Source organism: Panthera tigris, chromosome E1, assembly GCF_018350195.1.
Source record: "Panthera tigris isolate Pti1 chromosome E1, P.tigris_Pti1_mat1.1, whole genome shotgun sequence".
Lineage (NCBI taxonomy): Eukaryota > Metazoa > Chordata > Mammalia > Carnivora > Felidae > Panthera > Panthera tigris.
This window is the reverse complement of record NC_056673.1, coordinates 59198635-59225533: the sequence shown is the minus strand read 5'-3', so window position 1 is coordinate 59225533 and position 26899 is coordinate 59198635. Positions and strand designations below refer to the sequence as shown.

The following is a 26899-nucleotide window of genomic DNA, read 5'->3' as shown; positions in this document are numbered from 1 at the left end:
GCAGAAGGGAGAGTAGGAAAGGGGGACAAGGGGAGGGAAGAAGGCAGGGGAGAGGAGGGCAGATAAAGAGAGGGGAGGAGGGGCGCCTGGGTGGCTCAGCCGGTTGGGCGTCCGACTTCAGCTCAGGTCATGATCTCCCGGTTCGTGGGTTCGAGCCCCACATCGGGCTCCGTGCGGACAGTTGGGAGCCCGGAGCCTGCTTCCGATTCTGTGTCTCCCTCTCTCTCTGCCCCTCCCCCACTCATGCTCTGTCTCTCTCATTCTCAAAAATGAATAAACGTTAAAAAATATATTAAGAAAAAAGAGAGAGGGGAGGAGAGGGGAAAGGAAGGGGGGAGAGGAGGGAAACAGTGGGGCCCGTTCTCCTGGACGGATCGTTCGTGACGACCCAGATTTCCCCTCTGTTGCCAGCAGAAAGGCAGAGCAGCGGGGCCCTGACAGGCACCAAAGCAGTGCTGAGTGTCAGGAAGGGCCGGCTGACCGGGGTCCCTTCGGGGTCTTGCTGGCCCGCGCCCACCCGCGCGGCCAACCCTGGAGAGAACTAAGGGAAAGCACGGCGCAGCGGGGACAGAGGCACCCCTGCAAGAGGAGGGGCTGCCGAGGGCTCACCTTCTCTTCCCAAGCCCAGCAACGGGCCAAGCAGTTCGCCTGACTCTGCTCTGAACCGGGCCGTGTTTCTCAGCACACGCGGCCCGCTCACGCCCCACCGCCGGGGACGGGTACCGCGGGGGAGGACGAGAACGTCCGCGACCCGAGCACCGCTTCGGAGCCAGCCGTCTCCTCAGCTCACGGGTGCGCGTCTCCAGGGCGCGTGGAGTCAACCGCGAGTGACAGCCCCCCGCGGACCGCCTGGCTCTGCGCGGAGACGGGTGACCCCTGTCATCTTGCCAACTGAGAGCTGCTCGCGAAATAGAACAGCAGACGTGCGAGGACCCCACGGCCCGCAAGCCCGTTCCCAGGCGCCCGAGGGAAATGAAAACACGGGCCCACGCAAACATTTTCACGCCCACACTCACGGCGGCCTCCTTCACCAAGGCCACAACTGGAAATGACCCACCCGCACACCAGCGGGCGAACGGATCGCGTCGTGGCCCAGACACGCGGTGAGACGCGCCTGGGCCACGGAGGGAACGAGCCACGGGCACGCGCAGCAACACGACCGCGTCTCAGAAACCGCGTCGTGCGAGAGGAGGCAGGATGACCCAGCGTGAGTCCCGCGTGCACACGTCAGGGGGCTGGGCAAAACCAATGCGGGGGGCGGACGGAAACGGACGGGGATGGTGAGGGACCTTCCTGGGTCACCGACGCCCCCACCTCCGGTTCGTCCTGAAGGGGGCGCACTGTTCGCACGGCTCACCAGCCCCAACACCGGATCTGGCCGTGCACTTGACTTCGCTAAACGACGTCCAAAATGACTTCTAAAAATCGTCTGCGCAATGGCATGAAGAGAAAAGGATGTTCTAAATTTTTAAAGATTTAAAGAGACGTGAAATGTTTAGAACTGAAACCAGAACAGACCCTCCTGCACCCCCACAAGTTTGTGCGCGGGACCGGACGCCGGCGGCCCGGGCCGGCAGGCGGCCAGTCTCCGGCGGGGCCGAGTGCCGGTCCTGGCGCCCCAAGGCCTGCACAGCGCCACCACATCGCCGCCTAGGCCCGCCCCAGGGCCACCTCAGGGCCGCCACAGCCCGTCACAGCCCGCGCAGGGCCGCAGAGTAAGGTGCTGGGGACAGCATAACAACCAACAGGCAGCAGGAAGCCCTGTTCTAAAAACCCACTAGGGACCGCAGGGAAAAGGCCTCTTTCACGACGGCCACAGAAAGCCGTGAGAACCTTGACAGACGCGTCAGATCTCTGCGAGGAGCGTCTCGGGCCCTGAGGCCCAGGAAGAGAGCGCGGAGTGAAGAGGAAAGCCGGAGCTGTGGCTGCAAACGCCCAGCTCTTCCCAAGCTGAAGGATGAACTCAGCGCAGCGGCGGTGAGGAAGCAGACGTGAGGGGCCGTGCCGGAAGCGGGCTGGGCCCGGGGGCTCCCGCTGGGGTCCAACTCCGCCTCCAAGACGCCACCTTGTGTGTGGCCCTCGCCGTCTCCCTCGTGCGGTAAGGCGGAATGGCCGTGCCCTCTCGGTCTGCCCCGCGGAAGACCCCAGCATCCACAGTGACTCTGACAAGTCACTTCCAATCGCCTCGAAGCTTAACCTAGGCCAGGTGGGTCACGCCCAGGGCCTAACGGGCAAGCCCACCTTCCACGGACGCATCTGAGACGGTCCCGGGAGCGGAGGTCACGGGGCGGCCGCATCCAGGATTTCAGGGCGACAGGACACTAACTCACATCTCCCGTCACTTACTAGGACAGTGGCAAATACAGACCAATCACTGACCGCCTCTGTCTCCGTGTACTCGGTCCCCGCAAGCCCCTTGCCGAGGGAGATCAGAACATAAACAAAATGGGAAGGGGTGGGGGGCCACGGGGTGGAGAATGGGATTCTCTGCATTATTAAACTCCAAGGAGCATCGTTCTGTCCCCAGCTCTGCTCCTCAAAAGGTATGGCTATAATGTGTATAAAATAGATGCTATTTACTTCCTAAAATCCAAGATCCACAGACTGTAAGATGCATTATTGCACCGTGTGTCACCAAGGAAAACAACGCTGCCAACTAAGCTCTGACACAGTGCTTTCTCACCGGCTGGAGTTTTTATCTGATACTTGGTAACAGAGCCATCGTCAGCTCAATCAGACAAGTTCGTCACTCGACACGCTCTGGCCTAGGTGCCCCAGCACCTCCTCCGCACGCTCGGAGGTCCTCTCGGAGTCGACTTTACGGGTTCACTCAGCGCCGCCCCGCAGGCCCGGGGGGTGGGTGGTGTTCTTCCGGGCCACAGACCCCGTGCGCAGACGCTTCACAATCACGACTGACACCCGCCCCCCCCGACTGGCAGGCCGAAACACTGACCGTGCCCAGTCACACCACGGACTTCGCCCCCGTGCACACAGGGCCAGCTCCAGCCATACGCACAGCAGTCAGCGTGGTCAGAAACACGCCTCCCAGTCTCGGAGACGATGTGTCAGAAGCACGGGCATCCTAGTGCTGAAAGCCCACGTGTTCAGGATCACACGTAACAAGATGGAGATTTCCCCAGAGACCGGCAATCAACAGAGAGCCTAATGGAAATGATGGAACAGAAAAACACAACGAAAGAAAAAAAATGGTAGGTTGGCTAAACAGGAGATTGGCCACTACAGCAGAAGAGGGTCTGTGAGCTGCACAGCAGTCCCGGGAAAACATCCAGACAAAAGCACGGAAAGAAAAAACACAACGCTGAACAGAAGGTAAGACGTACTGGGGACACGAGGTCTCACATCCTCGAATCGGAGGGAACGCACGGAGCAGGGTCTGTGGCGATGCTGATGAAAACCATCAGGCCCCACGCGGCAGAGCACCAAACAGGATAAACACAACGTAAACCACACCTACGAGCATCTCAGCGAGTGAGGAGAAGAGCTTTAAATCAGCCAGAGGGGGAAAACGGGGCACCTTGAAAAGACAAATATGAAGACTCACGGCCAACTTTCCACCAGGACAGACGCCCGGAGATGAGACAAACACACTTTTCAACTGCTTTAAATGGAGGGGGCGGGGGGATCTTAAACTGAAAAGAAAAAAAAAAATCGCTATAAAATTGCACACCCAGCAAAACGATCTTTCAAAAACGAAACAAAGGAAGAATAAAAACATTTTCAGACAAAAACTAAATAATGTGTTGCCAGAAGATTCACACTAAAAGAAATATTTCAAAACTTCCAGACTGAAGGAAAATGATCCCAGAAGGGACAGAAATGCAGGAAGGAGTAAAGAGGGCAAAACAACAATAACACAGCCTTGCACGCGGAGCAGAGCCGCTGGTGGGACCGCAGGGGAGGGCAGGGCAAGTACACGCTGAGGTGTATGCTGCCCGGCGTGACCTCAGCTGAAGGACAGTGCACAGGACACGCACACAGTCCCCTGCGGGGTCACCCCGCACCAGCACACGGCACTAAGACAAGGGGACGTGCAAAAATGTTCTGAAACCTGATTAACATAAAAGGCAAGGGAAAAGGCAGTAAAAACAGACGAGACGAAACTAAGATATAAAAGAAGCCAGACATACACCCAGATGCGTCCACCGTCACGTGAACGGAAGCCCCCGGAGCCCGTAGCTCAGGGCCTCCTCTGGCACCTGTGCTCCTGGCCGTGCCCCGGAAGGGCGAGCAGGGAGGCCTCAGGTCACCCAGTACGCCAAGAGCCCTTCTCATCCTCTGTGCTTCATCTGAGCCCCTCCTCAGTGCTCTGGGGGAACAGAGGCAAGGGGGCCGACCACTCTGGCGACCAAAGCCAGACCCAACAGACAGGGGGGAGCCCAGGGGTGGAACGTGCGGTCCTAAGACCCGGAAACTCTGGCTGGCCCTCCCCGCCAGGCAGCCGCCCCCGCCGGGGGCCGACGTCCACGCGGCAAAGCTGGAGCCCGCTCTTCACTGAGCCTGCCTCTGCCGGCAAAGCAGCCCCCGGCCCTGTGTGAGCCCACCAGCCCGAAGCCCCCCGGACAGGTGTCCCAGGACCTGCGGAGCTCCCAAGGCCCCAGTACACCGTGCCCTGTTCCCCTCAACTTAAAAGGTGAAGGACTCTTGTCGGCGGGGCACGTAGAAACATAAGCACGTTAAAAGGAGCGGCAGAGCTGCGAAACGGAGACCCCTCCGATTCTCACGATGATAAACACACAGAGAGACCCCACCCCCCACCATGATCACCATCTCCTGAGTCCTGTGCCCTGGACACGGCAGACCCGCGCTGTCCAAACTGCTCACCTCCGAGAGGATGATCTGGCTTTAGTGAGGTCTAGCTCAAGTACATTCTGGGGATTTGCCCGAGGTCACAGGTCTCCCTGCTCCCAGACGAACGCGACCATCAAGTGCACTAATGAAAGGACAGTGTTTGTGAAACAAATTTCTTTAGGGTTATTAAGGCACAGAAAACCCTCTGGCCATACCTAACTATCCCAGACCGCTCCCTCCTAAGTCCCCTGTGCTCTTACCGGAGACTCTTAGTAAAAATTTCATACGTGGGACAAATCAAACTGGCCAAAGACTATTTAGGACCTAAATGTTATTATGAGGTAATGTTATATATGTTGTAATGTTGTTATAACGTTATTATGAGATACCACATACATTATTTAGAAAGGACACAAGTCCTCATGACTAAAGTTATGGCTTACTTGATTTAAAAATCTCCATTATGGGGGCGCCTGGGTGGCTCAGCTGGTTAAGCATCCAACTTTGGCTCAGGTCATGATCTCACTGCTCGTGGGTTCAAGCCCCATGTCAGGCTCGGTGCTGACAGCTCAGAGCCTGGAGCCTGTTTCAGATTCTGTCTCCCCTCTCTCTACCCCTCCCCTGCTCACTTGCTCTCTGTCTCTCTCTCTCTCAAAAATAATCATTAAAAAAGATTAAAAAAGTCCATTATGAACTCTTACAACCCAACAATAAAGAAAAATAACCCAAGTAAAGAATGGTATAGGACTTGAAGAGACATTTTCCCAAAGATGTGCAAATAAATGGCCAATAAGTACATGAAAAGATGCTCAACATCCTTCGTTATTAGGGAAATGCTAACCAAAACCGGCATGGCCATCATCGTAATAATTTTAAAACAAAAACACAGAAAAAAACAAGTGTGGTGAGGACGGGGAGAAACTGAACTGTCAAACATCGCCAGTAGAATGGAAAACGACCGGGGAAATCCTCCAAAAGGCAAACACAGAGGGGCGTCTGGGGGGCTCAGTCAGTTAAGCATCTGACTTTGGCTCAGGTCACGATCTCACAGTCGTGAGTCTGAGTCCCACGTCAGGCTGACAGCTCAGAGCCCACTTGGGATTCTCTGTCCCTCTCTCTCTCTGCCCCGCCCCCGTGTGTGGGCGCATGCGCGCGCGCTCTCTCTCTCTCTCTCTCTCTCTCTCTCAAAAATAAACAGACATTAAAAAAGAAAAGGTAAACACGGAGTTACATACGAGCCAGCAATTCCTCGCCTAGGTATGTACCCAAAAGAACTGAAAACGTATGTCCGTGCAAGAACCCGTACACAAATGTGCACAGCAGCATCGTTCGTAACAGCCACAAGGTAGAAACAGGCCAAACGTCCACCCACAGATGGATAAACACGACGCGGAGCGTCTGCCCAGCGGCGTTTACTCAGCCGTGAAAAGCCCCAGACGCCGACCCATGCGACAACACGCACGCACACGAACGAGTCTCGGAAACGCGGTGCCGGGTGACGGCAGTCAGCCAGACACAGGCCAGGCGCTGCGCGGTTCCCGTCGTAATATCATGCTATGTGAATTTCATTTCCCCTTTGCACAGCTCCGTGACATGCCACACCTACAGCAAACCCCTGACATTTAAGACAGGGGCACCCAGAAGCTGTCGTGAACCCCCGATTCACAACTACCCCGTGACAGACGCTTTCCCGGCGGAATGAAGTCAAGCCGAGCAGACGGGGCCCCTCCCCTCCAGTCTGTTACCATCGCCCTGGAGCCGCACTTTCTCCTCCGGCTGGAACCGGATCTGACAGCCCTTCGCAGTTGCGTATGGCGAGCATACGGTGGGCTCCTCACGGCCACCCCCAATCCCGAGTCCCCCGCTTCAGGCTCTGTATCCTCTACTTTCCCAGCACTTCCTCAGACACCTTCGCTCCCGCCCCGGCAACCCCCACCCCCCCACCCCAGAGCCGGGTGCACCAGGCTCGGCATCGGGGCCTCCAGGTTAACCGGGGAAGCCGCCGCACCAGCGGTCTGGGCGCGTCAGACATCGGAGCTACAGCTGCAGTCCTCACAGATGGCGACCGGTCCTCATTTGCCATGTGTCACACACGCGGCTGAGACCAGATCCCGGGTGGGCTTGTTAAGGACACGGTCCAGCCCTGTTTCGCTATTAAACACGATCCTTCGAGCAAGTCATGCGGGGGGGCGGGCGGGAGCGGGGTCCCAGCAGGAGGAGCACGGAGCTCTGTGCCAGGGGCTCGGGCCTCCCCACCACTGGCTCCACCGCATCCCCCCCCCCCACCATCGAGCCTACATTTCACCTCGTTTTCTCCTCCCCGTGAACCCTCCTTTGGCGCTTACAGACCCTACAAGTTCAGTGTAAACTCTCAACGTGCACGTCTAGGAAGAGGCAAAGCAACAGTTCACGGCGACGTTCTTCCCACGGCCCCGGGCCACGGCCTCGCCCCCCACCCCCTACCCCCCACCCCCCACCCCCCACCCGTGCAGTGGCAGCGAGGAGGCGGCCACCTGCTAGGCCTTCCCAGCCCAGGCCCACCTGCCAGTGGCCCACGGGGTGGGGGCAGGGGTGCAAGGGGCCACGCCGGGGGGCAGGGGGGGATCACAGCCACATAGACATGAGGGGCTACAGTGGAGACACCTCCGTGGCAGTGGCCCGAAATCCAGGCTTGCCGGTGTACCGCTCAAAGCCACATGGGCCCAAATCCCAGGACTCTCCCGCGCCCACGCCAGCCGGCCCGTGACCGCAGAGGCGGGGCCACCACGGGGGCCGCACGGCGGTGGCACCACACGAGGCGATGGGCACACACCGCCCCAGACGGCCGGGACGTGTGGCCAGGGCCGGGCTGCTCACCCCTCCGCGTGGCCTGCAGGGTCGCCCCCTCCCCCTGCTTCAATGTGCTTGTCGTCTTCTGCCAAGAATCTACCGGCGGCGCCACGAAGCTGCTGGGCGGCGGCCGCCTCTCTGCTCTGCTGGACGCGGTGGCAGGCGGGCTCGGCAGGAAGAGCCGGGTAGAAACGGGTTTTCTGGGGACGGGGGTGGTGTGCGGGCCGGGCTGCACGACCGGAACCGTCAGCGAACGCTGTGCGTGGAGAGGCGGTCGGGCGAGCAGGGAGAGGGTGGGGTGAAGGGGAGTGCGGGACAGAAGGCTTTGTCCACACCGTCGTGCAAACGTCATGAGCACCTGATGCGAAGTGCTTCCCGCCGGGGGGAGTTCTATCGAGTGGGGGCCATCTCCCCAGCTCTCCCTTTGCTCCCTTTGTGCCCTCACCGGCAATGTGTCACAGAAACACTGGCAAGGGGGACAGAGCCCAACCTTGGGACCAACAGAGAAGGAAGCCGGCTGCTGCAGGAAGAGGAAGAGGGGAGCTGGCTGGCCTGGGGGACAACAGGACGGGATGATGGTGTGACAGTGGCATCACGGATGACTCGTGGGCATCTTCACTGCTGAGCCACCATGTCAGTTTGAGACTAAGGCCAAGCGTGACCGGCCCAACAGGAGTCACTACACAGTCCACAAATGGTCTCAGAGCACCCCCAGGCTGGGGAGCACAGTCCCACGGCACGGCTGGGCCCTCCCTCGAGAGTCCACATCGGACTCTGAAAATGCCACGACGAGGCAGAACCCACCCACTCACGAGTCTTGACCGCATCCCTGTAGGAACTTCATTCCGGAACACCCGAGGGAGTCAGGGGGAGAGCTGTCAGCGCGGACATACGCTGCTCTGCCCCTAGTCCACCCCCAGCGAGGGACGAGCCACAGCCCGTGGGTCTCAAGCGCCACAACCCGCCCCAGGAAGGAAACCACAGGCCAGGGGGGCAGGTCACCCAGCAGCACAGCGGGCTTGGAGCCCGTCCCAGCAACCAGGCGGGCAGAGCCGCTTCCCTAGCACCCCCAGCACGAGGGCCAAGCCGTCAGCCCCGCTGCAGGGAGGAGGCAAGGACACAGCGTCACCACAGCCCCACCAGAACAGCGTCGCACCGGAGCGCTGGGCTGGCAAACACCTGTGCCTCACACCTACAGGACAAGCCTGTGAGGCCCCAAGGAGGAACGAAGCTGTCTACTGGCCTTAGGCCCCGTTCCCCCCAGACGCCCCCTCCCACCATACGGTACGGCGACGAGCAACGTTGGTCCAAGCACGCGCTCAGTGGCGTGCAGGCAACCCTGTGACCAAGAGCAAAGTCGCTTCGGTTCAAGTGCAGCAGTGACTCCTACTTGGCCGATGACCAGGCGGTGGGGCCTTGCTCTGTCCCAGACAGACTTCCCGCCCGCATGCACTCTGCCGGGCGGGCAGCACTGTAAGAACGTGCCAGGCCACTCGCCCACCGTGAACAACCTGAGGAGCACGGTCAACTGAAGGGCGGGATGGAATTTAAGCCCGCGGAACCGAGTCCACACCATGTCGTAAGCACTGTCCCGTGTGGCCCGAGATGTGCCTGCAGGGCCCGCGGCCACACACAGGCGGGCCACCCCTGCACACCCTGACCTGGCTCCAGAAGGAGCTCCTACAAGCCAGGGGCGCTCCGGCGAGGCCCCAACGGGCATTTTGCAAACTGGAACGTTCCCGGGACAAAATGGACTCAGTCAGGGGTCAATGCAGATACCGCCCGGGTGGAAACCTTCAAGTCCCTTCACCTTAGTGAGTTATAAACATGCCAGCATCAGGCGGCTTTCGGGTCCCCCCCCCAAACGATAACAGAGGAGAGGGAGAGGGGCCGTGGTCCGCAACGCTCTGGGGAAAGCACAACAGGAAGAGACCCCCGTTTGCCGCCCCCCCATCGGCTCCGGCCGTTACACCCTGTGCTAAACTGCCAGAAGCCCCCCAACTTGTTAGAAAAAGGCTGAGAAAGACGAATTCTTCACGGGATACGCAGTGCTTTGGATCCCCCAGTCCCGTCGCCCAGTTGTACGCTCAGCTGGGGCCCGACGAGGGGGCAGCGAGGCCTGGCAGGACCAGCAGCCGGCGGCAGCCGCGACAGCAGCTGGCACCCCTCCTTCCATCTCCCGCAGAACACAGAACACAGATTTATGAACCCACGAGGTAGTAAGGCACAGCCTTAAATTTAATCAAAAGAAATGTCTCACCAGTGGCAAACTGATAAATTATTTAGACAAGGGTTCAGTCGGCCTGGAAAGGAAATCTGGGCCTGATAGTCTGGCCACCTCAGAAAAAAAAAAAAAAAAAAAAAAAAGCACTGTCCTGACTTCTCTAAATTCCTTCCTGAGCCCAAATCACCTTTATCAAGATGTTTTATCCTGAATAGTTAAAGCTAGAAAAACAAGGAGGAAAGAGCACGAGGAAGGACATCAACTCTCCAAGACGCGAGGCGGACAGGTTTGCCGTGGTCAGTTCTCTGCTGCTCCCGTGTGGCGTTGGGGTCGCGCGATCCCCCAGCCCGTCCCGCCCACGGCAACGCGGAGGCACGAATACACTAATGAACACGACCTTATGTCCCCACCTTTCTGAGTCTCGCAGTCCGGGGCACGGACAAAGAGAAAACCAGATCTATGGGCATCCACACCAAAGGTCTAGAAATTTAATAATGCTCCCATTGTTTTATTGCAGACGGCACATCGACCTCTATTACGGCACAACACTCGAGGGCCCTGTAGAATGCAATAACGTGCTGTGTGTTTAGCTTTGCAATGTTTCAAAGGACCCTGATTTACAGTTAGGAACAGGCACCTTGTACACAAACATCAGAGCCTGGTAATTGCCTCATGTTTTGTGCAAACTCGATGAGGCGGCACGAGGCGGGCCTCCCTCCCTCTCCGGTGACCCACGGGAGGTTACAAAGAGCAGAGCAGCACCGCTCGCCCCGGGGCACGTACCATCATCACCCAGTGCACACGGCACAGCCCCACGGCCGACAGCAGCGAGCCCGTCAGGTCTCCTGCTGCCTCCATTACCTGAGGCTCGTTTCTGAAAGAGGAAGCCACCAACAGATGGAAGCAGCAAAATTTTAAACATTTTTATGGTACTTACAAATGAACGCAATCATCTTGACATTCAGAAAAGAAAACGCTAAGTATTCGCTGCTGTGGTTGTGCGTCCCGATTGCAGGCAAACCATCGCACTCCGTCGGCACGGACTGCGTCTTTCCGGGGGTCGCTGGCCCGCATCCCAAGCCCACTCCATAACCCCGCCCCGACGGGGGTCCCGCCTGCACCGGTCCACGGGCGCTTTTCCTAAACACCCTATGATCTAGAAACATCCTCCCTCGTCAGCCTTGTGAACTGAATCTCTCCTTCCAAACACTACCTTGCAGATCCGTTCTGGAAACCCTGCTCACTTCAAGCACGTTTCTCAGACTAACAACCGTCCACCCGGAGGACTCGCCCCCCCCCCCCCGCCCCCGCGGCTGGCCCTCCCGCCACCACAAGAAGGGAACTTCTCAACCCTACACCGACTCTATCGTCATTTCTGGATCTGCGATCATTTCCTTATATATAAATGCTGCCTGCCTTACATGGTCATGCCTCTTCCAGATGCCATGGGAGAGATCTGCTCTTAGAAATTCAGATTAAAAACAGTAATAGATCCTACTTTCGAAGATTCCACGTACCGCCAGCTAGCGTGAACTAGCCCGTGCCTACCAAGCTAAACTAGTAAGAAAGCTGGCCGCAAATCAGCTTAGGACTCCAAAAAAAGACCAACACAAAACTGCAAATCATAGCAAATGGAATACACGTTACAATACAATATCTTGAAATATCAGACACGCATTCTGAAGACCGTATCTTCTCATGTGGTATTTCTTTAACAGTTAATTAAAATGGCGGAGCCCCTCCTGTGAAGGACACGGCTGGCAGATCCGAATTCAAGGGGCTGCGCTCTCCTTTAGGCAAGTGCCCCCAGCAAGAGGCAAAGCATAAAGTCAAACCCGGGACAGGGTCAGGGGTAGGCAAGTCAGAAAGGCATTCTCTTACATCCAAACACTGCTGGTTCTCCACCTTCTGGATGCCGGTGGCGTGCCCCGTGTGTGCGGTCACACGCAGCCTGAAAGCCTGTCTGCACCACGCGTGCACCCTTGGGCGCCTGGGTGTCGTCACTGGGGTCCCGGAGGGCCTTCCGAGTCCCCAAAGAAGCTACTTCCTAGTGGTAACAGCAGGCATCTCAGCTGTTTTCAACAGGACACACCATCGAAACCTCTTCCGAAGGCATCACACTCTCAAGAGAAAGGCTCCTGGGTTTTTATAGAACCATCAAGATGAGACAACAAAGCCCTCAGGCACGGAACAAAATCACCCCTAAGAAACCGCCTTCTGAAGAATGAGAGTCTGTGGCCACTGAGTCGACAAGTCAGAAAGGGGGCACCGAGACGCACCCCCAGACACAGAGACGGTCACTACCGCTCAGTCATCCCAGGACTACGGGCGGCAGCGGAAGCCACCGAGGGCACAGTCACAGGCACCAACAGATTCACTCTGGGTGTTCTCTTAGAATGTAAATGTAATGCAAAGACTCCCTAAACTCCGGATCACGCAAGGGGTCCACGGACAAAGACCCCAAGCAGGCAGGCCTCGCCGAGGCCCCTAAGCCACTTGCTTCCATGAAGCAGAGGCTCAAAACGGAGGACCGAGGACAGCAAAGCATCCGGGGAGGCACCCGGAAGGCCACGGGCCCCCCACCTTCCCCGTCAGGCCCTTTAGAGAATTCCAGAGCCCGCTACACAAAGCTGAACACAAAGGCACCTCCACAAACACCCCAAATTTCTAACCTTCTACTGAAACCATTAAATCTTCAAACCAGCTAAAGAGAAAGGCCAAAGGAAACGGGTCTCGGGGTGGCTTACGAATAACTTAAGATCTTAAAAGCGCCTTGTCACAGTCACCGCATCCCACGCCACTTTCCTTCAAAACAACAAAACCCCCAAACTGTAAGACGCAAGCAGCGGAAGGCACGATAAGTGGAAGTGGCTCCCTACGAACAACCTTACCTTCTGAATCAAAGACCAAGCATACAATAGGTCATCTTTTGAGGGTGGAGTGTTTTTCTCGACTGTCTGAAAACTGAAGAAGGGCTCTGACTAGTTGGGGCTGCAGAAAAGTTACCGAAAATGCATTCCTGTGCAAAAGAAAAGCCATGATTTAAGAGTACCATGAAAAACGCTTTTCATTTGCTAAAGACTGTGGGGGAAACTCAGGCAAGAGGAGTTGGAGGGCGCGTGGCCCGGACCACCTGCACACACGGAGCGGGGGGTGGGGCATGGGCGGCAGCGAGGGGCGTCCACTCCCCCAGGGACGAGCGCGCAGGGCTGTGAGGAGCCCTCACCTGGAAGGCTATGTGAACCCTGGAGGCGGTGCCCCCCTCAGGAGGAGAGAGGAGGGAGAGGAGAGAGGAGGGAGACGAGGGAGGAGGGGGAGAACGGAGGAGGGAGAGGAGGGGGAGGAGGGAGAGGAGGGAGAGGAGAGGAGAGCGTAGGAAACGCGCTTACCCGCGGCTGCCAGTTCTCGTACTGCTTCTGCAAATTTGCACCGATGGTTTCCAGAGCTTTCTGAGGCCCCATCGACAGAGGATCTGAAGAAGCAATAAAAAGGGGAAAGTTCATTATCCGTGCATCTCCTTGCCGCCAGGCCTGCCTCTCGCCGCGTCCTCCGCCATCACTCACTTCACGGCCACCTCGGACCCAAGACACGACTGGGGTTTTCTGCCATCACCAGACCTAGGGAGCTGCTACGCCCCCAAACAGGCCAGAAAGCACACCGTTCTAGAGAACGGCGCCTTCACCGGACCCACCGGCCCTGGGTCTTCCCGTCCCTGTGCTCACCATGCAGCCTCACGGTCTCCCTGCACCCCCACTGCCTCACCCCCACACTGCCCGCAGGCTGTGCAAAGGAGGGGCCGCAGGGAGGGCCACGCGGCAGTCCCCTCACCTTCTAACGACAGCCCTCACGCAACAGGACGGGGAGGAGGACAGAACGACCATGGTGACGCGTTCGTCTGCGAACTTTCGCCTACGCACAAGAACCAGTTTCACAAGCACACCCGTGTGTTAGTGGCTCACCCGCCTATTTCGGGAGTGGATTCTAGTGCAAATAACCCTAACCAGCAACTCCTCAAACTTACTTGGTCTCGGGACTCCTGTGCACCCTTGAAAATTATGCAGAACCCCAAACAATGTTTAAGCGGCTGTATCTATTGATTGGTATTGGCTGTATTCAAAATCAAACGAGAAATTTTAAACAGAGTTCTTCATTCATTCATTTAAAAGTAATAACAACTCATTACATTTGAACATAGATACTTATTATGAAAAATGACTGTTTTGCAAAAAAAAAAAGGAATCAAAGAAAAGAGCAGGACTGCCTTACAATTTTTAGAAATTTTCTTTAGTATCTGGTTTCACACATGACAGCTGGACTCCACTACCTGCTTCTGCGCTCATCTGTCACAAAATGTGGCCCTTGCCGACACAGAGGAGGAAAACCCCACCTCACGCACGGACACACAGACGCTGCCGGAAAGGAGAGGCTGGTTTAAATAGCCTTTGTAGGGGCGCCCGGGTGGCTCAGTCGGTTGAGCCTCCGACTTCGGCTCAGGTCGTGATCTCGCGGTTCGTGAGTTTGGGCCCCGCGTCGGGCTCGGTGCTGACGGCTCAGCCTGGAACCTGCTTCGGATTCTGTGCCTCCCTCTCTCTCTCTCTCTCTGTCCCTCCCCCACTCACAGCTCTCTCGAAAATAAACAAACGTTAAAAAAATAACAAAAGAAGTAAAGACATAGACAGCCTTTGTAGACAGCCGTGGCTGTCTGCTTGGAGGCTATACGACTCCACCGCGGCAGTTTCTTTAAGACCGCGTGACGTGGAGTCTGAAAGCACAGCGATGGCCCTGGATCTACGGCACTGAAGCCGCTAGTCTGCCGTGCGCTTTGAATGGACCCTCTACCGACGGATGACGTGTCGTCGTCACTGGTCACTTGTAAAACCCTGGCTCACCGAGCCATGTGGATCTTCTGCATTTCGTTCCCTAACATCTCAAATTTTACCACCGGCAACAAATACTTCCATGTCCACCTAAAGTGACGGCTCACTCTGTTCATCTTCCAGAAAACGCCTGCCAAATGCCCCAGGTCCGTCAGTCGCTTCTCCAGGCAAAGAGGATCCACCACGAAAAAAGCCACTAGTGTAGCTCAAGACTCACCCACCGCGTGAAGCCTCTCCTCCCTGCAACCAGGACCCGCCACCCGGCAGCCCCCGCCGTCACACAGCCTTACAGGTGTGCTGTAAGATTGTTCACTGCTGAGCCACAGTCCCCAACACAACACCTTTCCCGAACCGTTTGCAGTCTCCTCGTTTTCCGTGTATTAACGCTAAGTCTGCCCCAACGCCCCCAAGCATCCGTCTCAAATACCGTCTTGCACACAGTTGAGATGGCAGCTAATCTCCCTCGACACCCCGGCCCCGCCCCCCGTGCAACCCCAGCTTGGCAAGAACCTAACACTCCTCCCTGCAGAAGTGGGAATGGCTCCCAAGGACACAGCCTCACGGGACCGGGGACGACAGCACACACGTGGCCGGAGTCTCACAGTGAAGAGAAAATTAAGGGCAGAACTCAAAGAGCAGTTGAAGATACAATGCTGGACAACTTCCCAAATCTGGCAAGAGACATAAACTTACAGGTTCGGGAAGCTCAGTGAAACTCCAACAGGATTAACCCAAGAAAACCCAGACACATCAGAGCCAAATCGCCAGAAACAAAAGACCGAAAATAAAAGTCCTTGGAGAAAAATCCGTTCACAAAGGATCAGGAATGAGACGGTCTCTGGGTTTCCCAGCGACGACGAAAGCCGGACAGACAGAGCAACACCTCCAAGTCCGTCGTGAAGATAACGTCAGCCTGATGTTCAAGTCTGAGGATAAAACAGAGGTCTTTTCAGACACGCAAACACTCACAAAATCTGTCCCGTGGTCTCCTCTTGAGCAATACAGCACCAAACGAGGCCATGAAGGATCCAGGAAAAGAAAGAGAGAGACCACAAGACGCCCACAAGCCAGCTCTAAGGATGAAGAGGAGCGAGAGGGGTAGTTTTTTAAAAAACGAACAGATTATCTGAGCACTGGAATGAGTACTGATAGCACCTGACAGATCTACTGGAGTATATGTAAAAAAATGAACTCACAAGTTCACAGAAAATTTAGCAAATAAAAGTAACTGGCAAATTTGTAACTACTACAGGGAACAAATCACTTACACAGACAAGAAAGGAATCAGAGTAGCCCCTCTGGGAAAGGCAGAGAGAAGAGACAGCTTCCTCTCAATATACTTTCTAGTATGATGTGACTCTAAAACTTGTATGCATGTATGTATCACTTTGATTTTTAAATAAAATGAATTATAAAATTAAGTAACGGGACTTCAGAATTGGCAAGGACCTTTAGCATCGGTGCGTCAAAGTCATCGAGGACTTTTCTAAAACAGAGACGCCGGGCTCTACCCTGGAGACTCCAATTCAACAGCTTCAGAAGAGCCCAGTCAGCTAACGAGCACATTCTGGCTGAGCGGAACCTAATGAAAATTGGGTCATAATTAACTTATCTGGAAGAACTATGGTAAATTCGTTTCCATCTGTAACTAAAGACATTAGACGCTCATTTTCATGTCTTTGTCCTGGTAGGAACCGAGTGCTGAGGTCTCGAAGGAATTACGACGACCCCAGTCAACTCTGCTATGATCTGAATCACAAGACTGGCAAAGGGCCAGAATAAATCGGGATCGGAAAAATAAAAACTCAGGGCCACCGAAGAGCAAAGGGGAGCTGAAAACAGCATCAGCAGATAGAAACCGCTCAAACGGCCAGGCCTGGGACAGGAGACCAGGGGTAAATACAAGAGCCAGCGTGAACCTTCACGCCCGTGTGGCGCCCGTGTGCCCGGTGCTCCGGCTGGAGTCCACGGGCAAGAGAAGGACACGGTTTCCTCTGGACAAAGGCGCCCCAGCCGGGCGCCACCTGATCAGAGGCAGGTCGTACACGTACCCTCTGCGAACCCCGAACCCCGTCGAAGGGAGGAAGGGAGGGAGTGCAGGAGGTGAAGGTACTCATGTGGGGGGAAGGACCAGAGCTGGCCCTCCCCCCTGGACTTCTCCCCTTGGAAAGCCCAGGCCCTCCCGCCCCACACGGTCCTCTCCCATGTCCCCAGAGAGGGCCTGCCGCCCGTCTGCCAGAGCTGGAGGGCCTCTGCCCGCAGGCAGGCCAGCAGACCCCTCCGGTCGGGGCCCTCCTCCTCCTTCCCTGGTCTGGCTCAAAATTCCTGCCTTCCCGAGGGAGGGGCCGCGATCAACCAAGGCCGCCTGTCACATCCTCTGTACTGGGAACCCTGTGGCCAATTAACTGCATGGTTTCCTCCCAAGGGTATGACAGTGGGGGGAGGCGCATGGGGGGAGGGAAAGACGAGGACAAGGAAAACGATGCTTTTACTACAATAAACCAAGTCGCTGTGTCAGCGAAACTAAGTTCCTGGTGGACAGTGTGGACAGTCTGGAAGTGTGGGCGCTGTCCTAATAAGGCATCTCTCCTCTCCTGCCCTCACGGGTTCCTGCTCAGTGAACAAAGTGGGCGGGCAGGTGGGTGGAAGGGAGAGGGCGTAACTGGCATTTGTATAAAACGTGAGCTTTGCGTCGACGTTCCTGCAAGGCTTTCGGGCTAAGCCCCGTACCTCGTACGCACAGACCTTCACGTCGGCAGGAACTGCAGTCAGCCTACGCCCCGACACAGGGGAGAAGCTGGAGTTCTGGGTGGTCAAAAAACTGGGTCAAGGTCACAGAGGTCGGCGATGGGGCTGGCAGTCAGCCAGCCTGGAAAACCTCCTGTTCTGTCCACTCTTCCTTCGGGGGAGCCCGTGCACCATCAACTACCAACGTGCTGGTCCCAACCCCAGCACCTGGTGCCGGCACCATGGCCGCTCTCCCTCCTCCTAGGAGGTTCTGGAAGGTCCTGAGAAGGGCAGGAGCCCAGGGAGCACGGCTCTGCTGACCCGGAGAGGAGCACTGGGGGCCTTCTCCTGTGACATCACTCCTCCCCGGAAAAGCCTGCAGTGCCTCCAGCATGCTCCCTTTTGGGTAAGGTGAACGCGAGCACAACTAACTTAAGGGGCCGGGCTGGCTGGAAGGTGACAAGAGACCGGGCCGGACTTCGGGGCCGCTGCCCACACCGTTCCTTGATCTGTGTTGGGTCAGTCTGGGAAAAGCTGCCGAACTATATGCTGGGATCAGCCCACCTTCAGAACAGACTGAAAATTAAAAAAGCACACAGAGCTCGCTGCTCAAAGAACGTCTGTAGTCCTCTGTAGCTTGTATTGAAGTGGACGTTTCATAGGTACTGGTTAATTGACATATTAACTGAGGACTGCCTATTAGATCCAGTGCAAATTTCTGTGTGGCGTTCGAGGACTCTGCCACTAATTAGCCGTGTAACCTCGAGCAGCTAATTTTCATTGAGAAATAATAATGGCAAAGGGGCCACTTTGAAGTCAGAGATAGTCTTCAACGGCTCTGCGCCGTCGGCCATGATGTCACCCACATATATGTTCTCATTAGAAGCATATACAGTGGGAGGCACTTCATCCTACTGAGTCGAGGACAGAGCAGGACACAGCCTGGCAGCAAGGCTCTGGCCAAGGGCCGGACGTGGCCCTCCCACGGCCCGAGGGTCCCGGGAAGGGAGCCACCATCCTCCAGGAGCCCTGTCCACGCTGCAGCCGGGCCCAGCCCTCAGTCTCACCGCCACTTAGCCACAAAATAGATGAGGTCCTGGTGCCATCTCCCGTCCCCCGCCCCGTGCTGGCACCAGGAGCTGTGGCCGGGATGCCCTTTTGTGAAGTGCAAACCCTGTCGCTCGCACAAGGCACTCTGCTCATGGGGATGGAGGCTCCACACGATTTACACCAACGCCTCCTTCAGGGGACGCGGAGATACTGCCGGGAGAGGCCAGTGTGACCGGACAGAGAAAAGAGGGCCTCACCCGGGAGCCCCCGAGAACAAGGGCTTCCACCGCAGGCCCAGGGGTGCTCCAGGCTCACGGCAGTGGGTGCCCCCTACACCCCCCACCCCCCACGGCTGGGCCCCTTCTCCTCCTCGCAGTCTTGGCTCTCACCTCCCCTGCAAAACCCCCTCCCTCCACACGGCCTGCCCCGAGTCCTCTACCCACAGCAGCTTCTGAGCTCCTGGGCCCCTCAGGGTGGACCCACCTCACTAAAGGTGCAAAGATGACCGCTCTATTCTTAACTCAGCTGCACGGGGCCTCCCGGTGCCCGCGTGCATGGAGGGAAAAAGAAAAGGCCTGTCTCTAAGGAGTAAGAGAAAAACACAGGTGAGCGCCTCCTCGATATTTCCTTAGGATACCAGACTTTCCAAGCCCCTGACAAACCTTCAGCTTTCCTACGTCTTATGATACACGGCTACCATTAACGAGCACATAGAAAAATCTCCCGGCAAAATTACAGTTCCTCCTGTTCAGCAGTCAACTCATCTGCACCCTGCTTCCAAACACAGACATCTCTCCAAGAGGGATGGGCACTCAGCATCCTTCAGTGGGATGCTTTTAGTATCGCTGCTGTAGCATTTAATGTCAGGCCATAAAACAAAACAGCCTCTCCCCCGCTTCTCTGAGAAGAGCTGAGTGTCACTTCTATGAAATAAAACAGCATCTTATTATCCGGCGGAGTGGGGGGGCAGGGGCGGGGAAAGACGCGTTGAAAGCCGTGAGGGAGCGCGGGAGGGCCTGTGAGCCCCCCAAGTCCGCACCTTCCCCACGAGCTGCAGGGGCCTGTGCGCCCAAGCCTTCCCTCCCCGCCTTCCCTGCGTCAGGGAGGCCGTGCACTGGCTTCAGAGCGGCACGCTGAGGCTCTACCTGTTTGTTCCGGCAACGACGGTCCCTGTCACATCAGAAAGCCTAAAGGGCCGCTTCACGGACGAGGACAGGCCCGTTCTCCGAGCCTCCGGAAGCAGCGCTCTCTCCTACGCGGTGCTGGCAGCACATGCCCGGGGACAGCGACACGGACTGAGAAGTAAGAGTCGCCCACGTGTCTCACCACTCAGAGCCCTCGGCCCCGAGGGCAGAGCGGCTCCAACCTGCACCGACCACCTCCCCCGGCCTGATGTGGGTCTGTGGCCCCAAGGCAACCCACCTGCAATCGCTCCACCCCTGCACGGAGACCCCACACTCACGGGCCCACCGGAAAGCAAAGCAGCGGGGCTCTGGTCGTCACCTGACACGGCTGACGTCTCCTTTGTAAAACAAAATGAGAAACGCGCAGCGCTTCACTATCGAACATCTGCTGGAGGCCCCCAGAGCACGGGGCCGCCGTCCCACTGGGCTGGGGTGCACGACACACGCTCTGTTCTCCTCTCTCCGTGAGCACGCGGGGGCAGAAGAGAAGCGGACGCAGGAGGCGCCTGGGTCCCCACTCAGTGCTGTGGCGGGCGGGGGGTCCAGGTGGCGGGCGAACGGGCATCGGGGGCCGCTCCTTGCCACAGGCAGTCTGCACTGAGCCGCGTTCCCCCTCCCTCCTGCTCCATTTTACAGATGAGGAAACTAAGGCCCCGGTAACGGGTGATCTGCTGAAGGGAACGGCAGAGCCCTCTGACTTCCGGAGGCACAGCACAGACCCCGAAGACCAGACACAGTGTGCAGACTGGCTGCCTTCCACACAGGAGGGCCCCGTGGGCTGTGTGGCTGCACCCGCCCCTGCAGGGGGCCGTCCCGGCGATGCCCTCCCCTCCCCAACCCCGCCACGACCCACTCTGGACGTCCGCACCCTGAAAGACGCAGGACCCACCCTCCTCGGGCCTGGGTGTCCTTGCCCCGCCAGCCCAGCCGCTCCTCGGCCCTCACCACCTGACCCCCTCGTCCGGTGCTACCACTCTTCCCCAGCAGCTCCCCTCCCCGCTGACGCAGGACCCTGGCTCTGCTCTTCTTCCCCCGGTCACCGCTCGCCCCGGGCGGGTGACCTCCCCACCCCCTTGTCCACCAGCCAGGTCTTCCCAGCCGTCCGCGGACGCTGTTCTGCTCCGAAGGCCCAGAAGCACTGGCCTTTCACGCACCTCCAAGGCTGGGCCCCAACTCTCGGTCCCGGCTGCCGCTATCGTCACACCTGACACCGGCAAATGCCTGCACGAGCCAGCCTGGGGCCACTGGCTGGGGCTGGGCAAGGCTGGCAGCCCTCCGGGGTGGGGGCTCCCGGGGAGCTGCCCGTCCCGTCGGGGGCTCGGAGGCCGCACAGGCGAAGGGAAGACAGTGTTCCCGGGGAGGGCTGGGGACCTGGCAGGGAGGAGCAGACACCCGTGTGGGGAGGGGCAGACAGCAGAGACGAGACGCTGGGTCACACAGGGTAAGAGACACCGAGAAAATACATCAAGGCTGTTGGAGGAGGGAATCACGAATACGGAAAATCCCACTGGGTTGGAAACGAGGCACAAGGCATGGTTCTTAACGTGTGCAGACAGCACGGAAATACAGATGTGAACGTGTACACAGGAAGCACACCTGTGCACACGCGTGTGTCCCCTGCTCCGGCAGGGGGAGACGGGTGGCAAGACACTGCTTCTCATGACAACACCGGCCCCGGGGTCTCCGTTTCTAAATCCGGATGCCGCCGACAGCACCTGGGCTCGCAGGAGTGTGGCCCATCGGGGGAAGGGCCGAAAGAACAAGCCGGAAGTAAGGAGGCGCTCAACAGTGGCGCCCGACGAGGGCCACGTCAGCCGGTGGGAACACGGCCGGCTGGCTAACCCGGAAACAAGCAGAGCATCAACACAGTCAACGGTGACACTGGACCGTGACCCACTGGGTTCACACCGAAGACGCGGTCTGATGAGGAGCACGCACTCAGCCAGCGCGCCTCCCCCCAGAACTGTCATTACTGACACAGCGGAGAGGGGGCGCTCGCAGCCTCGAGTTCCCAAGGCACCCACCCCGTCGCGCCATAAGCGAGTCGTAAGCGGTAACGGGACACGTCAAAATCACGTGCCACCTGACAGATGCCGTGGGAGGAAGGCACATCTCTTCCGCGACACTCCCGAAGAGGCACTACCAAAACTCGGTCCTGAGGAAACACGGGGACGGTGTCCTAAACACAGCCCGGGATCCTCTGGGCGTCAGGTCACGAGTGCTGAGCGAAGACTGGGGACCTGGTCCGGTTTGGATGAGATTAAATTAACGGCCACGCACGATGCGGAGTCAGGCCCTTGTGCCACAAACGGCATCCGAGACAGGTGGAGACCCACACACAGTCGAGGCCGACAAGGCAGCAGAGTGCCCACGTCCATCCCGATGGCGACGGCCGCGCTGGGTCACGCTCCTGGGAACTGTGCACTGAAACTCCCAGGCAGTGGTCAGCAGGTCAACAGCTCACTCTCGTGTGAAGCACAAAAAAAGCCTTCTAGTTCTGTGTGCTTGCAACTTTCGGACTTTTTTCTCCTTTCTTTCCCCCAAAATAAAATCTTAACACACACTGCTCGTGCCCCTGCAAGTTTGCTGAATCAAATCTCCAGGATTCTGCTTTCTCTTAGGCCATATTGATAAAATCACCATCAGAAGGGCCAACCCTACCCAAGTTTTAATAAAGGTCAAGGCAAAGTTTTTAGCTTAGAAAAGGCAAACAAGTGCCCTTGGGAGGAGCAATGGGTGTTATATGTAAGTGCCAAATCACCAGGTTCTATTCCTGAAATCGTTATTACACTGTATGTTAACTAACGTGGATTTAAACTTTTAAAAATAACAATAATAAATAAAAATAATAATAATAATAAAAAACGGCAAATGCCCTTCTGAACTCAAAATCCACTGAAATTAGTACAGAGTAGATTACATTTCCTGAATTGCAGAAAAATTTTAAAAGCTCAATATAAAACATCTATTTATTTGTTGGACTTTTCATGGCAAGAAGGAAGTAAGGAATTATTTTCTTTTCCACTGACATTGTCTCATAAACACCCATCAAAGAGACTGTGTGAGGTAGGAAGGAGGGGCTCTTTTGGTTTCTTTCTTTGGGTGGGGGGAGCTTCCCCAGGGAATCTAATGAAAGCCAAGGATCCTCTCCTGGAAGGTGCATTTCTATACTCAGACACCATCACCCACACAGTCCCAGGGAGTCCAGCATCCCTGGGAGCTCACGGTGGGATCCAGGTTGAGAAGCTTTGCTTTAAAAACCTAACGTAAGAGCAGTTAAAGAGGGAGAAAATAGAACACAACCGGCGAAATCCCACTCTGAGAAGGGGTAAGTGAAGGAAACAGTCAGCGGTGGCTGATAAGAAGTCAATTTCAGCGGCACAAGCACCAGGACGTGGCAGAGAGCCAAGAAGGCCTCTAGGGAAATCAGCTACGGAAACCGCAACTCTGTCCCTGAGCGCGGGGGACGAGAGGCCTGGGCCGCACGCGGGGAGGCTCTGAGACAAAGACAGTGAGACAGGCAAGTAAAGTGGGAAAAACAACTCCTTTTTCAGTTCAGAATAGAATCTAGATCTCCCGGGCTACCGGAAGGTAGGACACCTCTCATCAGCCAAGGGGGGGGGGGGGGGGGGGGGGGCGGGCCTTTCCATTAGCAAAAACAGGCACCGAGAGACCTTTTGTCAAATCCAAGCGGCACAAAGCCAGCTTTCAAGTAGCAGAGCAAACCTGTCATTTGTAATTTCTGTTATTTAAAGTAGATGAAGACAATTTCTGCTTTTGCTGAGGGATGGAGAAAGCTGGGGGAGGGGGGTGCTGCCCCCAATCTTACCAAAGAGAGAAAGCCAAACACTCAAAGTGGAAACAAAGAAAAACCCACACTTCACTGTTAAGTTATGCCAAAATTTAGAGAAGAAATAATACCCAATTCACGACCAGCTCTTCCGTAAAACAGGAAAGACGGGACTATTTCTCAACGCATTTATGGCACCGGCATCATCCTGCTACCAAAACCGTGCAAGTGTGTTGCAAGAAAAGAAAACCAGGAACCAGTATCACTCATGAACACAGACGCAAAATTCCTCAACAAAACAGCAGCAATCGAATCCACCAATATATAAAAAAGATAACACAAGTGGGGTTTACTCCAGGAATTCAAGGTTGGCTCAACAACCAAAATTCCATCAACGCAACTCACCGTATCAACAAACCAAAAAAAGAAGAGCCTGGTGATTATCTCAAAAGATGTCAGGAAAGCATTTTGTAAGACTCAGCAGTGACTGTTGACAGAAACTCAGCAAACCAAGAAGGAGTATGCGGAATAGTGAGAGCCTACTGTTCTCTGCCCACGAGGAGAGTGCGTGAAGGCCGCGGGGCTCCCATCTCCCTTCCACACTGAGCCACGCGGCTCTGGCCACGCCTTCCGTCCTCGCCTAGATCTGCACACAGATCACAGTCACTCCATTCTTTTAAAAGTGTACGTAGCCACTATCATGTGCCAGATACGGGCAAATTCAAGGGCGCCTGGGGGGCTCAGTCAGTTAAGCTCTGTGCTGACAGCTCAGAGCCTGGAGCCTGCTTCAGATTCCATGTCTCCCTCGCTCTCTGCTCCTCCCCTGCTCGCGCTCTGTCTCTCTCTCTCTCTCTCAAAGATAAATAAACATTAAAAATTTTTTTTGTTTTAAAAGAAAGAAATGAAATGAAACCCTCAGATTCACACAAACCAGTGCCAGCCTTCCAGGGACCTGACCGGTGGAAGGCAAGGCCAGCCCAGCCCAGCCCAGAGCCCCTACAGGGACCTTACCCGCGGGCCAGGAAGGAGGGTGAGGGGCACACTTACCGATCCAGCATTCTAAACGAGCACAAGGGGTGGTCTTCACCACGTCTGGAGGGTCCACACCGACATTCAGGCACAAAACTAAGGCAACACTGACTGTCTTCATCTAGAAACACAATAGAAACAACAAATATTTCAAAATGAATCCCCGTCATGCACTTTTCCAGGCTTCAGAAATGTTCCCAGAACACATGAAGCCCTGTCCCCACCACTGGCCTCTCCAGCCATCTTTCCATTCACCTATGACCTATGCTGCCCCCGGGGGTGCTGCAGGAGTAACTGCCTTCTTCCAGAAGCTTCAGAGTAAAGTGGGCACTTGGGGGGGGGGGGGGAGGGGGGGCGGGTTGCAGCGGGAGAGGCTTCCACAGGCCTCCCTCCTTATGCTACATTTCCAGAAACAGAATTAGTTCACTAAAAAGTATTAAGGCATTTGATACATTCTGCCAAAATCCGTTCCAAAACTCTGCACAAATTTATGCTGCGACCAGGTTACACTATTCCCATTACTTGAAATCATTAATCATTTGATGAGAGAAAAATCATCACACTGACTCAGTGGGCATTCTTTCAGTATTTGTAACACTATTTCAAAGGTGTATTCATTATTTGTATCTTTTATCTTTTGTAGATTTTCTACTCACGTTTATGCTACTATACCCTCATTAGGCAACCGTTTCTGATTGATTTCATGTGCTCTTTCCATATTAAAGACCGCACCCACATTACTTGTTGCAAATACTTCTCTAGTCTGGCGTTTGCCCTCTGATTCATACTCTGCTTCTTGACATGCAAAACCTTGGGTCTATCCTCTGATACAGCTTCCTGCACACCTGCTCCTTCTCCAGCAGCCCAGTATTGGAAACACCTCACCCACCCAGCTGCTCAAGCCAGAAACCCGGAACTTGCCCTTCAAACATTTACTGAGCACGTACTAGGTGCCGATCGCTATTTGTAGGTGGTGAGGATCCATCAGGAAACACAAATCCCAGCAGGGGCGGTGGGGTATCGTTTCAAAGAGGTGAGAGGGCTCCAAGTGGGGTCACCAGCCTTGACCCCCAGTGCTGAGCACCAGAGCCCACCCTCGACTCGTCCTGCCTCCTAAGTGCCTCCTGCACCTGCTTCTCCACCAGCCCCGCTCCCAGCCACAGCTTCCCCGGCCTGGAAGGCGGCCCTTCCCGCTCCACCAACTCTGACTCTCCCTTGCGGTCTCAGCGCCCACAGTGGCCATTTCTCGGGGAGGTTTGCCCCCACATCCCAGCAGGGCAGCACCACCATGCACGGCGTTTCCTGCTGGCAGAGCTCTCTGACGAGGCTCCCCAACCCAAGAGGAGAGTGGACCCACGTGTGTGCCCGCACCTGGCCCAGACCTGGGGCTCAGGAACTCCCTGCTCAGTGAGGGCCTACATGGATTTCTTCCAGTGTTTTACTGTGTTTTACATTTAACCCTTCAAGCCATCTGGACGTTACTGTGGTATATGATACAAGACGAGGATTAATTTTCTTCTCAAAACACTAGCCAATCATACCAACTCTCCCTGTTAAATAATGTCCCCCAGGAGCGCCCGGGTGGCTCTGTCGGTTAAGTGTCTGACTTAGGCGCAGGTCATGATCTCACAGTTCATGGGTTCGAGCCCCGCGTCGGGCTGTCAGCCGGTCAGCACAGAGCCCACTGCGGATCCTCTGTCCCCCTCTCTCTGCCCCTCCCCAACTCACACTCTCTCCCTCTCTCAAAAACAAATAAACATTTTGGGACACCTGGACGGCTCGGTCAGTTAAGCATCTGACTTCCGCTCAGGTCATGATCTCACGGTTCGTGGGTTCAAGCCCCGCGTCGGGCTCTGTGCTGACGGCTTGGAGCCTGGAGCCTGCTTCGGATTCTGTGTCTCCCTCTCTCTCTGCCCCTCCCCTGCTCACGCTCTGTCTCTCTCTGTCTCTCAAAAATAAATAAATGTAAAAAAAGGTTTTTTTAATAAATAAACATCTTTAAAATAATAAATAAATAAATAACAGGAATGTCTCCCAGACTCACGGGTTTGTATGATTCCCTTAGCATATATAAATTTCCAGACAGACCAAACCCTACTGCAGGCTAGCTAACTGAGTTTATTCCCTTATCCCATCAATCAATACTTCTACTACACGGATTTAAATAATTTATCTTTGCAGCACTTTACAATACTTGGGGGGGCTAGGTTTCCTTCCTCACAATTTTTTTTAAACTTTTACTTAGTTGTTACATCTATATTCATCGCTTTTCCCCCCAAATTAATCAGTTATTCCATTTTTTCATCCCACAGATACTTTGATTAAAGTTGCATTAAACTGCATATTGGTAACATTGAGTATTTTAAATTGTCTTCTTTGG

General features: G+C 55.8%; 1 protein-coding gene across 1 annotated transcript in view; it reads right to left on the bottom strand.

Annotated features, from left to right (window-relative positions):
• RPTOR (regulatory associated protein of MTOR complex 1) overlaps nucleotides 1-26899 on the bottom strand; it is a 331489-nt gene that overhangs the window by 234201 nt on the left and 70389 nt on the right. Inside the window, exons 2-3 of the mRNA XM_042965566.1 lie at nucleotides 24538-24640; nucleotides 13252-13334 (exon numbers count right to left, since the gene is read on the bottom strand). Coding sequence (XP_042821500.1) covers nucleotides 13252-13334; nucleotides 24538-24640 — 186 coding nt within the window. The remainder of the gene's footprint in view (nucleotides 1-13251; nucleotides 13335-24537; nucleotides 24641-26899) is intronic.